A 12,845-nucleotide genomic window follows, 5' to 3' on the forward strand; every position below is an offset into this window, starting at 1 on the left:
TAAAAGCGGTCTTGCTTCTCCCTTCCTCTGTCACCCAACGTGCCAACACCAGCATGCTCACCAAGGGGATGCTCGTGGAGGTGGCAGAAGGTGTGGGCTTGCTGCTGTTCTCCAGCTGAGGGGATCCAAACCAACATCTCCTGTAAGGCAGCTCCAGCTGCCAAGTGGGAAGCGATGAGAGGGTGAATTGCTCTTAACCACTCCTTTGAAACAGTCCAATCTTGCATCACATCAGCAGTTAAAGAGGGCAAATAAAGGCATGAGCAGAGGCTTAGTTGGGACAGCTGCTTAAAAAGAGAGGCCTGGGCTATCTTTATACCTTAAGCTCAGTTGAAATAAACAGGACTAGAAGCTGGTGTTTCCATAAGCTCAGGGAATGGGTATATTCTCTTGCAACAAAATCTATGAACCATGCGGACAAAATACAACAGCCCTTCAGTGATCTGTGGGGGAAAAATGCCCCCTTCCCCAGAGGGACTTTGAACTGACCCCATGGGAAGCTCTTGTGCTGTGCCAGCAGCACCTGCACAAGCAGGCCATCCAGCTGCATGAAGTCCTGAGCAGCTTACCAAGAATTTATTAGTACTGAATAAGTATCTGTTTCACTGAGTAACTCCTGGCACCTGTAGAGCAAGCCTTCCAGGATCCCACAAGTATGGGACAAGTCACAGGACGGTCCTCTGAGCCTGAACACAGTCAGCTCTTGTTCAAAATGGCAAAGGAAATGAAAAGTCAAAATTTGCTTGTGGGAACAAGTTTCTGCTTAGTATTAAAGCTATCTCTGGTACATCTGTAGAAATGCCTACACAGTAATTCCAAGTAACGCAGCACTAAAGGCAGAGCATTTCTATGCAGGAAAGAAAACAAGCCCAGCAAGCAGTCTAGTCAGCTGAGTTTACATTTTATAATGGCAGTTTATCAGTGATTTTTGTCTGTAGTGAAGCAGCCTACACACACGCAGACTAGTTGCTGAAGGCAGCTTAGCACAGCGTGGCTCTTCTGCAAAACGCCACATCAGAGCTGGGTTTCAGAGCACCAGTGCGCCCCAAGCTTCCAAACAGACGTCAGTTGCCACGTGGAGATTCCTGGAAGAGGAGCTTCCCTGCATGCTGTTTGTAATCCCCTCTGTTCAGCAACACACTGCAAAAGTGTGTGTGAATACTGCTCCAACTGGCGAGTTTTTCTTGGGTAGGGATGGCCCAGCCTCGCGAGCGATAAGCAGAACGCTGACAGTACATGCTAACAAGAGCATGATGTTCCATCTCACCCCCAAAAGCCAAGAAATTCAAACTCGGTTTGCAAACATTCCCAAGTATCCATCACCACTGAGCTGTCTTACAAAATTCAATGGCTATATAAAGAAAAACTACCAGACATTTCTTGATGCAATACCAATTCGCCCCAAGTTAAAAATAAGAAGTTTAGATGTTGTGACATTTCACTAGAAGCCCCATTAGACACTCATGTTGCACAACATTGCTGATTTCTATGAAAAGTTAACTGAAGGACAAAAGGCTACTGTAATGGGAAGAAAATTTACATTTATGTATTTCTGCCAGTGGGAAGAACAGATCCCAGGCACAGCTAGTTACATGTATCACTTGCTGTAGAAATTTTTTAAAATAATTTGAAAAACAGCTGAATATTCAGGTGTCAAGGTTAGCTCATCACAGAACTTGCATTTAAAGGCAGGTCCTCTGACACCTTCCATTGGCTACTTTTGGCCAAAAGTAGCCACTGGAGATTTGTAGTTTATGTGCTGCACTTGGAATCTTCCTTGCTTTCTTTATCTTTCTTTACACTGTTTATTTGGCTGATGTTTCCAGATACATTTGTTTTCTGTTTCCACCCAGCTGCAATTGAAACAAGGGCCATGGAACAAGGCCCGACTGCCCTAGCTCAGGGCATGCATTCCCACTTCCTTCAAATCCACGCAGACCCATGTATCCTGCAATCTCTTAACACTATCACACACTGTAGGGTGAATCCCTTAACTCGCTTACTAAGTCTTAATCCACAGTGCTCTCCTTTATTTCTTAAGGCATTTGTTCTACCTTGGCCATTTTGAAGGGATTCCCGCAAAGAGATGTGCTTATTCCTAGCTATTTTCTGTACTTGCCTATTATTATTTGCAGTGAATAGTGGGGAATCTTCCTATTAACATAGAAAACGCTCAAATACTGTAACAGCAGCCATGCAGAATCTTGCAGGGCTCATCATAGTCTGGGAATACTCAGGTTAAAGAGTATGTGTGGATCTTGGTGAAGAAAGCCATGGCGGGGATTTTCAAGGCAGCAAAGAGCACGCGTACTCAGACTAGCTAGAATAGCAAGTTGCTGTGTGAAAAACCGTCCCAGTCACACGTTCCACAGCTTCGCAGCTCCAGCCCCTCTCACATCCTGTTCTCTCTTACATTAGATGCTTTGTAGCCTTGAGATTAATAACAGTTGTGAGTTCAAAGGCAGTAAATGGAACTACTTCAGTTACTCGAGCCAAAATTTAACACAGATGTCTTCTGAAGTACGCTCACTGTCCAGTCACCAGCTATTCTAGGATTAGAACTGACAACATTATCTGAAACTTTGATCTTCCTTAATTGATTTAATTTCCTTTGTATAAAAAACACGCATTTGTATATACAACAGCGATGAGAAACAAATATTTACATGTGATTAAATAAAGTCTCAATACAGATGTACACCTTTACAAAATAAATGATGCTAAAATCTGTCACACATTTTCCTGAAACTTTTCAGTGTCTTAGACATTAAGTTGGACCCATCTTCTTCCCACAGTACAATTCATTAATAAGCTTCTAAAAAAGTCCATTTACTGTGTGAGAAATATGTTACATATTAGACAGGAGTATTTACTGCAAACATATGCAATCATAAACTAGAAAAAGTTATGAATGGTTAAAGTACAATTAGTACTACTGTGCAGTTGTCTAGGTACTAAAGTATAAAGAAAAAAATAAAGTAAGCTAGCTCAACTTAATACCATTTACTGGTAGTCCCTACTGATCTTTGAAGTTTAGTCAAACATCACAAACCCAAGTCAAGATCCTGTAATGTGTAGAAATATTGTCCAGGAAACCCCCAGACTGCATAATTGGATTACATGAAACGAAATATCAGATGGTAAGATGCAGGGGTTGAATCCTTGTTCAGAAGGGCACACTGCATGTAAATACATACAATTACTAAAAATCCAAGTTTAAACAAATATGACTATAAATAAGCCCAGCTGATGTAAATTCCAGAAAGGTGGAATAGCAGGGATCAATGTCACATTTATGTGTGGATTTTCTGAAAACTGCAACATCATATCAATATGCTCCAGTGTGAATTTCTTTTTATTAAAAAAATAGTCACCAGTAATAAATGAAGGTGCATTAGGAGAACTAGACATTCTCCAACCTCTTTAGCAACATGCTTAATGTAAATGAGCACTTAGTGGTTTACTAAAAGACTACCCACATACATCAAGCATATACACAAACTCTGAGAACCATAAGGACTCCAGCTAAGTGCTGTAATTAAAGAGCAAAAAATAAGAGTTAATCTGCAAATGTAATGGCTGGATATCGGCTGCTACTGGTATGCATAGGCTTTCATATAGCATCAGCGACAGTAAAACCAAATATTTAAAAGGATTGACGACTAAGTAATTAAGGAAGCTCCCACATATAGCACTGAATTAAAGGGGAGACGAAGTTTTAAGAAAAAAAAGAGTCGGCACACTGAACAAGAGTACAAGTGAGATTTCAATCTGGAAATACTAAATGAGAAATTCATGTGCTGAGAGTAATATTCCTCCGTCGAAGTGGATAGCGTCGTCTTTGTGGTGAACTGGCAGCTTTTTTTCTTTTTAGCAAAACACAAGGACTTTTACAAGTGTCAGTGTCTGTTGGTGTGACTTCTCCTGGTGATATGAAGTTTTGGATGTTATTTTCCTCCTTCGTCTTGCAACCAGCAAAGACTTCTTGTCGTAGCTTGCAGAGTTCCAAGGTTGGTTGCCAAGTTAATGCTTGGGAAAAACCTTCTGCTCTTTCTATTAGCACTGGGAGAGACTGCAGAAAACAAACCCAAGTATCTCAAGTTACACGGGAAAAGTAATGGCCACAATGAATGAAATATGTTAATTAGATTCTGACAGGCACAAAAGCTTCAGTGTCTGCAAAGATGATCCTGAGGATGTCAGGTGAAGGTTGGGAACTCAGAGCTACCTACCAGCCTAAACAACGACCAGGGCCTGCACTCAAGAGGCCATACAAAGAGCATGCCAAGTTTAAATGCTCCTTTGTCACATCTCTAAGCTGAATAAGCATCATAGGAACACCCTGGTTCATGTCTAAGCTGGTACTGAAGTAATAAATGTCGTATGCTTTATGAAGTTGTACAGGTCTTCAAAAACTGTTTTATTTTTCAGATGCTGCAGGTTCTAAAATCTCTGTAAAAAACATTTCCTACACCCAGGGGATAATCTTCCTTACCACCGAGTGAGGAGGAATGCTTGACAGATACAAATTCAGCAGTCCAAACCTAGAGATGTACTTGCTTCAAAAGTACACACGCGGGCTTTTTGTACAAAACTATAACCAAGATGAGTCAGAACTCCTGTTTTGTGACATATTATCAGATCAAGAAACTAAAAAGAAGCCTCTTGGACCACAGAGATCTCACCTTCATTGCTCCACTGATCTGTTGGGATGCCATTTCTGTCACCTGCTTCAGATCTGTGATGTAAGCATCTACAGAAAAACATAAAGCCCAAATAAACTTCTGAAACATAACTCCCTCCCCCCAATACTTGCTATCAACTTCTTAAATATCAGACAGAAAAGCAGTGGAGTTCCTGTACAAAACAAACCTACAGCACATCCCTTTCATTATAGCATTGAGGACGACACCTTGTATGTTTAATCCTACTATGGTTACTCTTTATCACTTAAAATATAGCAGTGTCTCGCAGTCTCAACTACAGCAAGCCACAAAGTTCTTCACTAGAAAACCTACAGCTTGTATAAAACATGAGACACAAAGACAGTATTTGACATAAAGGAACAGTTATAAACAAAAAAAAGATGTTTTCAAACCTTTCAAGTTCCTATTACATTTGATAAAAATGCACAAAAGAAGGAGACTAAAAACAACTGTGGAGAAAATGAAATGAAGGAAACCCATTTTAAGGAGGGGAAAAAATAATCTTACAACTCCAACAAGTCAGCTTTTCCAGTGAAGGCTACATTTTTCTCCTGACCTAACTTAACAAGCATTAACACCAAGAATAAAAAAGAACCAAGCACAGACAACATGAACTGTACTAATTCTGCTGGGTTAATAAGCAAAGAAACAAAAAGAAGCTTTCAGGAATGCTGAGGCAGGCAGCAGGTGCAGAATACAGGGGGGAAATGGCACATACTTGATTGAAGTAGCAATATGATAAGATTATCAACACAGTATATGTTTTTGATGATTGATTTACAAGCAGTAATAATTCTTTACTCAATAATTAAACTCTGAAGTTATTATAAAACTGTTTTGAATGTTCTCCAGCATTATTCAGTCTGCAATGCTATGCCATCAACAAGGACTTAAAATCAGCAGAGAAGCAAGCATGCCCCTGGAAACTAAGTTGCCTCACCACCACTACTATTATTTTTCTGTAGGGTTTCACCAGTGCCTGCAGTAGGGTACAGTGTTAGATGGTACACACCCTCCTAAACCCTCTCAGGGTTAAACATGGTATTCTGCTTCAAAGACAATCTCACTAGCACTACTGAAGACAACTTAAGATAATCACTGTATTCTAGCTCAGGCTGACAGTGACCCCCTGCTGAAACGTAGTAAGCAGCAAGGGCCAGCGTTTTGTTAAACTGTCTGTCTGTGTGCCCAATGCGCTGATCAGACACGGTTTAGGAACGCATAATCCCACGTATCAACATGGATGCTAAAATGCAGCAGCATTCAGAGTTTGGAAGGAAAACCAGTCCAACAGCAGTCTCTTTAAACACTCCACAGAGGCCTATGAATGGGACATCCTCTAAAAGAAGGCTATGTCCATATTGAAGCATTCTTACAGGAGAATATTGGGATTATAAGACTAGTGACCCTATGAAATGGCAAGGAAGGAGTTAAATAAAAAAATAACTACTTGGGTTATTCCCAAGTATTTGGAATATATACAGAAAGACTGACACACAGTTAAATGAAATTTGGCTGCAGGAGTTCAGCCTGACATGGACAGCACTATATTCCTCAGTGTTCAAGGCTTCCCAAAACATAGGGAAATGAAAAAAGGAAATGAAAAGTATTGAGTAATCTAAACATTTTTGGTTTCTGGCCACTGTACTTGCTAAACTGGGATACATAAACTTCCCAAAGACTACATAATACTAAAATTCAGCACAAACTCTATGCTATCTTGGCTAGACTTTGCTGTTACCCAACCTAAAAAGGTGGTACCATAGTGTAAGCTGTTACATAGTTAATTCACATCAGAAAAGCGTAGATCTGGACATCAGAAACCAAAAGGAACCCAGATATGAAGTGAGGCTCTTTACTGCTCCTGTTAGCTGCTTTGCTGCACAGGCTGGCATTTCTGGAAGCAGTCTCCTGTTTACAAAGAGGAAACAATGCCTACGAGTCAAGTCAGATCAGCAGGGTGAGAACTAGAAGATTAAGCTCAGCTTCTCAAACTTTTAACACCACTGCTTGCAACACCAGCTTTACATCATGTGCAGCATCTGTAGTGAGGGTTCTGTAACCACATTTTTCACCTTAGAACAGCGTTGGTCAATTCTGTCATGTTTCAGTACTTATGAACGGGCAAGACAAAAAACTTTCCATCTCTTAAGACCAGCCTCAAAAAAGCATATCCCAATCACCAAATGCAAAATACACCAGCTTGTTCCAAGGACTTTGTATAAGGAATCTTTCAAAAGCGTGTAGGTGTAGCAAACTTAGGATCTCATTTGCAGCTTTGTTCCTTCATCAACACTTACAAATGACACAGGCAGGATAAAATTTGATGCCTACTTTGCAAGTTAGGAGAGTCAACGCTGCTATCACTGAGTACTACACAACTGCTTTCAATTCCCTGGAGAAACCAACTGATTAGGAAGAGAGACTGAAGCATTTCTAGTATTCATGTAAAAGGAACACAAGAACGGTCAAAGTATAATGTCAGCGATACATCTAGTTCCCCATCTGGCCTCCACCAGCGGTGAAGGAAAGAAGTAAGAAAACCTACTGAGGGTAGCTCTGTGACAACTTCTATCCACTATCCACACAGCAGCCAGCTTCTGCCTTTACGTATAGTGCCTAATAGCAGGCAGCACTTAGAAGAGGAGAAAGGGCTACACAAACTGATGCAGCAATACATTCAGCTATGACAAACTATTTTAGTTAATTATTTAAAGAGTCAATAATTTTAAATGTGTTTAAAGAAAGATTCTTAAAACATTTACAGCTAGCCAGTAAGGTAGATAGTGTTTCCTCAGCACTGTTGCCCTCCCCACAAAATCTTTACCTTGAGAAGGCTGTGATCTTATCTCTTCAGGTGTCACAACAGGCTGGTAAAGCTTCTGCACATTCAAAAAAAAAACAAAAACAAACCATTCTGAAATACACTCTTGGTTTAATAGATATCTGCTATACAGATAGCAGTCAGAGCAACAGAGAAAAGCTAATACAAGGAGATGATGGTGGCACTATTTAGATAAAGAATGTATTAGAGGTACAGTTTATAGATACTCAGTTACTGGAAACAGTGTTCTGCTTAACACAGTGAAGTTCACTGCAAACATCTCCAAAAGCTGCCTCAGTTTGCATAATTCTAATTATTAAAGCATGAGAACTAAGCTGAAATCCAGGCATTTTGGAAGATGCATTGCCACCTGCTGCACAACTGAGGAAAAAGAGCTGCTCTGGCTTCCAAGGAACCATTCACAAAAACAGTACGCTTTCACAGAGGAGCAAACTCGAACAAAGGGTACATTAAGACAAAAAGCTAAGAAAAAGAAAACTATTTAAATGACTACATTCTAACCCTGTAATTATTTATGCATGAATAAGAACACTCTCCTTCACAGACCAGGCTCTCTGGCTCTTTGGTCCTACTGTGAGTCTCGTGACTTGACATAAGTTAATTGTGACATGAAGTTAACTAATAATAAATGATGAATAAAACTAGTATTTAGTTAAATTAAAGGTGGAATTAGAAGTAACTACCAGGGAAGAAGGAAACAAAGCAAAGACATGGGAATGTAAGCTGTATCATCTGCAAGTTAGTATTTTTCTCCACTTCAGGAGCTGTCCTCCCTCAATCTTAAACCATGTAGGATGAAAGTTAATTATTCCTCCCTGTAGTTTTACCAGAGCGAGTTTTTCACAGCTCACATATCTTCTTAGCAAGTTTACAGTAACAGCTCCAAGCAGAAGAACAAATATGGCTTGCATTATCCTCAAACATAACAGAATTTATTGACTGAAAACCTACAAGATGATCTCTTGCTTTGGCAATTACATGGAGATCATCACATGAAATGAGTGGTTCTCTCCAGATAAACTGCAGTTAAATACTGCATCTGCATATCTGCTCTATATGCCTCAGAAAACATGCATCACAGGAGTAGCTAAGGTCAAAAAAGAACATAAAAGATTCCTCAACTCAAAGCAGGGAAACCACTAGTATTTTCACAGAAGTAGCTGAGAGAGGAAAAAAGCTACTTCATTTATGGAGATAAACTAAAAACTTGCTCTATTTTCCAGACACTTTTAATTAAAATAATCATCTAGTTGTGGCAGTGTAAAACTTGTAGAGGTAAGCAAGAGCAAAAAGGTAGCATGAGAGGCATTCTAAATAATCAATCCACTTTGGGACTCGAATAGAGTCTCTTTGCAGAAAGATCAAAAGGTCGTCTTAGATCTTGGTTAGCTATTTTACTTTAGTTGATTTTTTTTGTTTTGTTTTACATACTTGGTATATCAACAAAACAGAGAGATCACAAAAGGCAATATATGTTAGAAAAACATCTCAGGCTTAAGGCAAATATGTGCCCATGCCCTTTTACTTACTATAAATCATCATCATTGACTTTTGTCAATGTTAGTTCTCAGAAATGCATTGCAGGCTCTTAAATAACTTTCTAAAAAAAGTCCCTGTCTTCTTTAGCTTAAAATCATAGAATGTGGTTGGAAAGGGCCTCTAAAGATGGTCTAGTCCAACTTCATACTGAAAGCAGGGCCAACTAGGAAGGTTGCTCAGGATATTATCCAGGTTTTGAGTATCTCCAAGGATGGACACACTATACAGTCTTGCTAAGCAACCTGTGCCAGTGTTTGACTAACCTCACAGTTCTTTTTTTGAATTTATTTTTTAAATGGTTAAATGGAATTTTCCATATTTCCACTTGTACCCACTGTCTCTTGTCCTTTTTTTTTTTTCCCCCCCAAAGGAAATTGACTCTAATTCATCAGCAGATAAGCAAAAGGCAGGCCTAACCTAACTGCAGGAAAGATGCAACCAAGGACATGACTGGGTTGTTTAATGCTAGTAATTACTTTACACGCAGTGTCAAAAAAAACAGAGAAATTACTGCACCTATTCAATAATCCACATTACTTTTTTTTTCTTTCTTTACTGGAAGTACATAATGTAGTTATCAGCTCAACAAAAGTGCTTAGGAAAACACAGACACCTTTTTAACAGTCATATACTGGACATGTTAATAGCTATCTGTATGTATCGTAACATTTAGTACTTCAGCCAGCCTTCAGTGAAGGATTTCAGAAACCTGGATTTGACAAGGTAAGTAGATGCATACTGACTTGTAAATCATGAGTCATCATGTTGAAGTAACTGGTTAAGTAACTTGCTGAACTGTGCCATAGGCCCAATTCACTCATAGTCACAAAACTTTGTAGTAACCCTCATTTTACTCAAGAAAAAATTAATGTAAAGCTCAATTTAATTATATGACGAATTAAAAACAACTACGGGAAGGAGCTTAAAGATCAACACAGATGACATTTCTTCAAGCTCCACAAGGTTTTCTGAAAATCTTAGGTTACTCACCAACATCTCTTGCTCTGCTTTCATGGTCTGGATAGCATGCACCAGTATCTTTCTAGGCCACTGCTTACGCTTTGTTGCTGTCTCTACTATTAGTTCATCAAATTGATCTTCAAGCACTTTAATGCTGGAACCTAAAAGTGACAAACATGCAAAGTTATTGTAGGAATTCTCCTACAACTTTTTTTGGTTTTTTTTAAATTTGAGACAAAGTTATAAAGAAAAAAAGCTTTAGATCTGAAACAAGAAATCAAGGGCAATTATCAATGAAGATATGTCTCGAATATATAACATATATATATAATATATATATAAAATATACAACATATATAACATATACAAATGTCTTGAATCTCCTTGTTAAGGTGATACAGAAATTGGAACACAACGATGTTGGCCAGTTACTGTTGAAGCAAATGTGCTGGGGGGTGAGGAGGCAGAGAACCGTCTGGGGAAAAAACAAAAAAAAAAATCAAAAACTTATTTCTCTAAGAACTCTCAATCTATGAAGAAAGTCTCACAAAGAAATGGCTATCTTTTGAGATAACTTGTTTTTCAAGTGAAGAAAAGCAATGCAAGATGCAGCAAGAAAAATGGTTTATCTGTGTAATTTACAAGCATTAAACAAACACCAACTGTCAAAACAGTAATCTGAAGCTTAACTGATTTTATATCAGATACAGCACAAATGTGCGGTTTACTGTGACAATATGTATATTGTCACCTTAATGAAATTCAGAGTATTTTCCAGTTCCTGGAAAATACTCTGCATCCTGACAACATCTGTAATTACTAGTCACAAGGAGTGTGCAAAAACCAAAACACGTCTGCTTTGAACATCTGAGGCCCAAGGGACTGTACATAGCAGGAGCTAACTTCACAGCTTGCTTTTCCAATCATAAGATTAGACTAAACACCTAGAATACATTTTCAGCTGTCAACTAGTGGTTTTAGTACTCCTACTCTACTAAAGATAACTTAGCTACTCTGAGACTGCAATTAAACGTAACTGTTAAAAGTTTAAGATACTGTTTTAAAGCTGGTTTCAAAATTTAGACAAGTAAATGCCTGCACCTTCCTGACATCACATGCCATCATTACAAACTATAAAAAACTAAGTTATAGAAGAAAACAGAATTAACTGCTCAATCTTATAACTGTAACTGAAATGTTGTGCATATTTCTATATTCTTACACCTGCACACTCCTATATTTTTTCTCCCCCCTACAGATTTGAAACATTGACAATAGTCTTGCTTTTTTATTTTTAAATTTAATTTTAAAAACTCCTTAGCATTTAAATTTACTGTTCCCACTAATGTGTTGAAAGCAACTTGCAAGTCATACAATGTTTTCAATCTAGTGGTAAAGAATGTATTTTGAGCACCCTCTCTTGGTCAATCTGTGCAGAATCAGGTGATCATAAACCTTAGGCAAAATCAAGGTATTAAAGAGTCTGTGTGTTTGTTTTAGAACATGAAATCATTTAAGTACAGAGAGGAAAGTCCTGAGCCACTGGTCATCGTAAACACTGAAGGCACAAAATGCCAAATCACCTGGTGATTCAAACAGGATCAGAGACAGGCACATGAGTAAATGTATGGCAAATTAAAAAGTACAATACAGTCCTTACACCTGCTTTATGCCAGCTGCAGGAAGATGACAGTATCTCAGCTGGCATAAAGTTATACTTGTACAGACAAAGGATAATGTACTGAAAACAACATCCATCTGGACAATGTTTTCCTGTTATGAATTTTTGAGCAAATTTGAATTAGCAAAGTGAGCCTGAATTGGTCCAGCATTCTGCACCGTGAGACCAGTAGTCAAAAGAGTTGGAGTTTTATCATTCTAGAACTACAACTGAAGAAGCTTCCTGATCAAAAACCAGTTCAAGCTCTTTCTCCATAGCCAGTTCAATACATCTTTATTTTCAACTTTGTGCAACTGTAAAAAGCATCAAGTTGCTGGCAAAGAACATCTAACAGTAATACAAATGAGCAAATGAATCACACTGAAATTTCCTTTGGACAACAGACTACCAAGAATGTCCACTGCTACTGTTCAAAAGACAGTAATTCTAAACACATTGTATGTATTACATATTAATAGATGATATAGCAATTTTAAACATTTACCTAATTTGTATATTAAATAGTAGCAACAGACATGCTACTAGGGTCTCTTGATAGGAAGAGACCTTGGCCAAAGACCTCAGCATGAGGTCACTCAGGTGGAACAGCCCTCAGAGGGCTCTTGGGACACAAGCCTCCTGCTCACAGCAAGGTCAACACCCAGTTCAAACCAGGTTGCTCAGGGCACTTTTATCCAGCTGGTTCTTGGAAGCCTCCAGTGCTGGAGGTGACACAGCTCTCAGGGCAACCTTTTCCAATGCTCAGTTATCCCAATAATTAATTTTTACTTTCTTACATTAAGTCAGAACCTACCCTTTAAATTTATGACACTTGCCTCTGTGCACCTCAATAAATAGCCGGCTCCATATTCTCAGTAACTTCCTTGTAGGTACTGGAAGGCTGGCTTGTCTTCTCTGTGCTAAACAAGCCCCGTTCCCTCAGGCCCAACTCACAGGGTAAGTGCTCCAGTCCCTGGGATGTCTTGGCAGCCCCTGATGAACTCACTCGTTTATCAATAATTTCTCTATACCAGGGAGTCTAAAAATGAGTGCACTACTCCAGGTGTGCTCTAGTAAGTGCAGAGTAAAGGCAAATAATCACTTCCTTGGATCTACTGACTACACTCATTAGCGC

At 38.9% G+C, this 12,845-nt stretch overlaps 1 protein-coding gene across 1 annotated transcript; it reads right to left on the reverse strand.

Moving 5' to 3' along the window:
• Positions 1-3,762: 3,762 nt before the first annotated feature.
• On the reverse strand, positions 3,763-10,849 carry NSL1 (NSL1, MIS12 kinetochore complex component). The gene is made up of 5 exons (XM_026844630.1): positions 10,843-10,849; positions 10,081-10,211; positions 7,534-7,588; positions 4,686-4,753; positions 3,763-4,072 (listed from the first exon to the last, which is right to left on the reverse strand). The coding sequence occupies exons 1-5, from the start codon at positions 10,847-10,849 to the stop codon at positions 3,794-3,796; spliced, it is 540 nt and encodes a 179-aa protein (XP_026700431.1). The 3' UTR covers positions 3,763-3,793.
• Positions 10,850-12,845: the final 1,996 nt, after the last annotated feature.

The sequence above is a fragment of the Athene cunicularia genome, assembly GCF_003259725.1.
Source record: "Athene cunicularia isolate RWA chromosome 3 unlocalized genomic scaffold, athCun1 chr3_part1, whole genome shotgun sequence".
Classification (NCBI taxonomy): domain Eukaryota; kingdom Metazoa; phylum Chordata; class Aves; order Strigiformes; family Strigidae; genus Athene; species Athene cunicularia.

Bases quoted from the DNA above. Each gene is read 5' to 3' on its own strand.
- NSL1 (XM_026844630.1), bottom strand. The intron at 7,589-10,080 runs GTGAGTAACCTA...TTGAATGTGCAG, and splicing joins AAGCAGAGCAAGAGATGTTG to AAGCTTTACCAGCCTGTTGT. The intron at 4,073-4,685 runs GTGAGATCTCTG...TGTTTTCTGCAG, and splicing joins AGATCAGTGGAGCAATGAAG to TCTCTCCCAGTGCTAATAGA.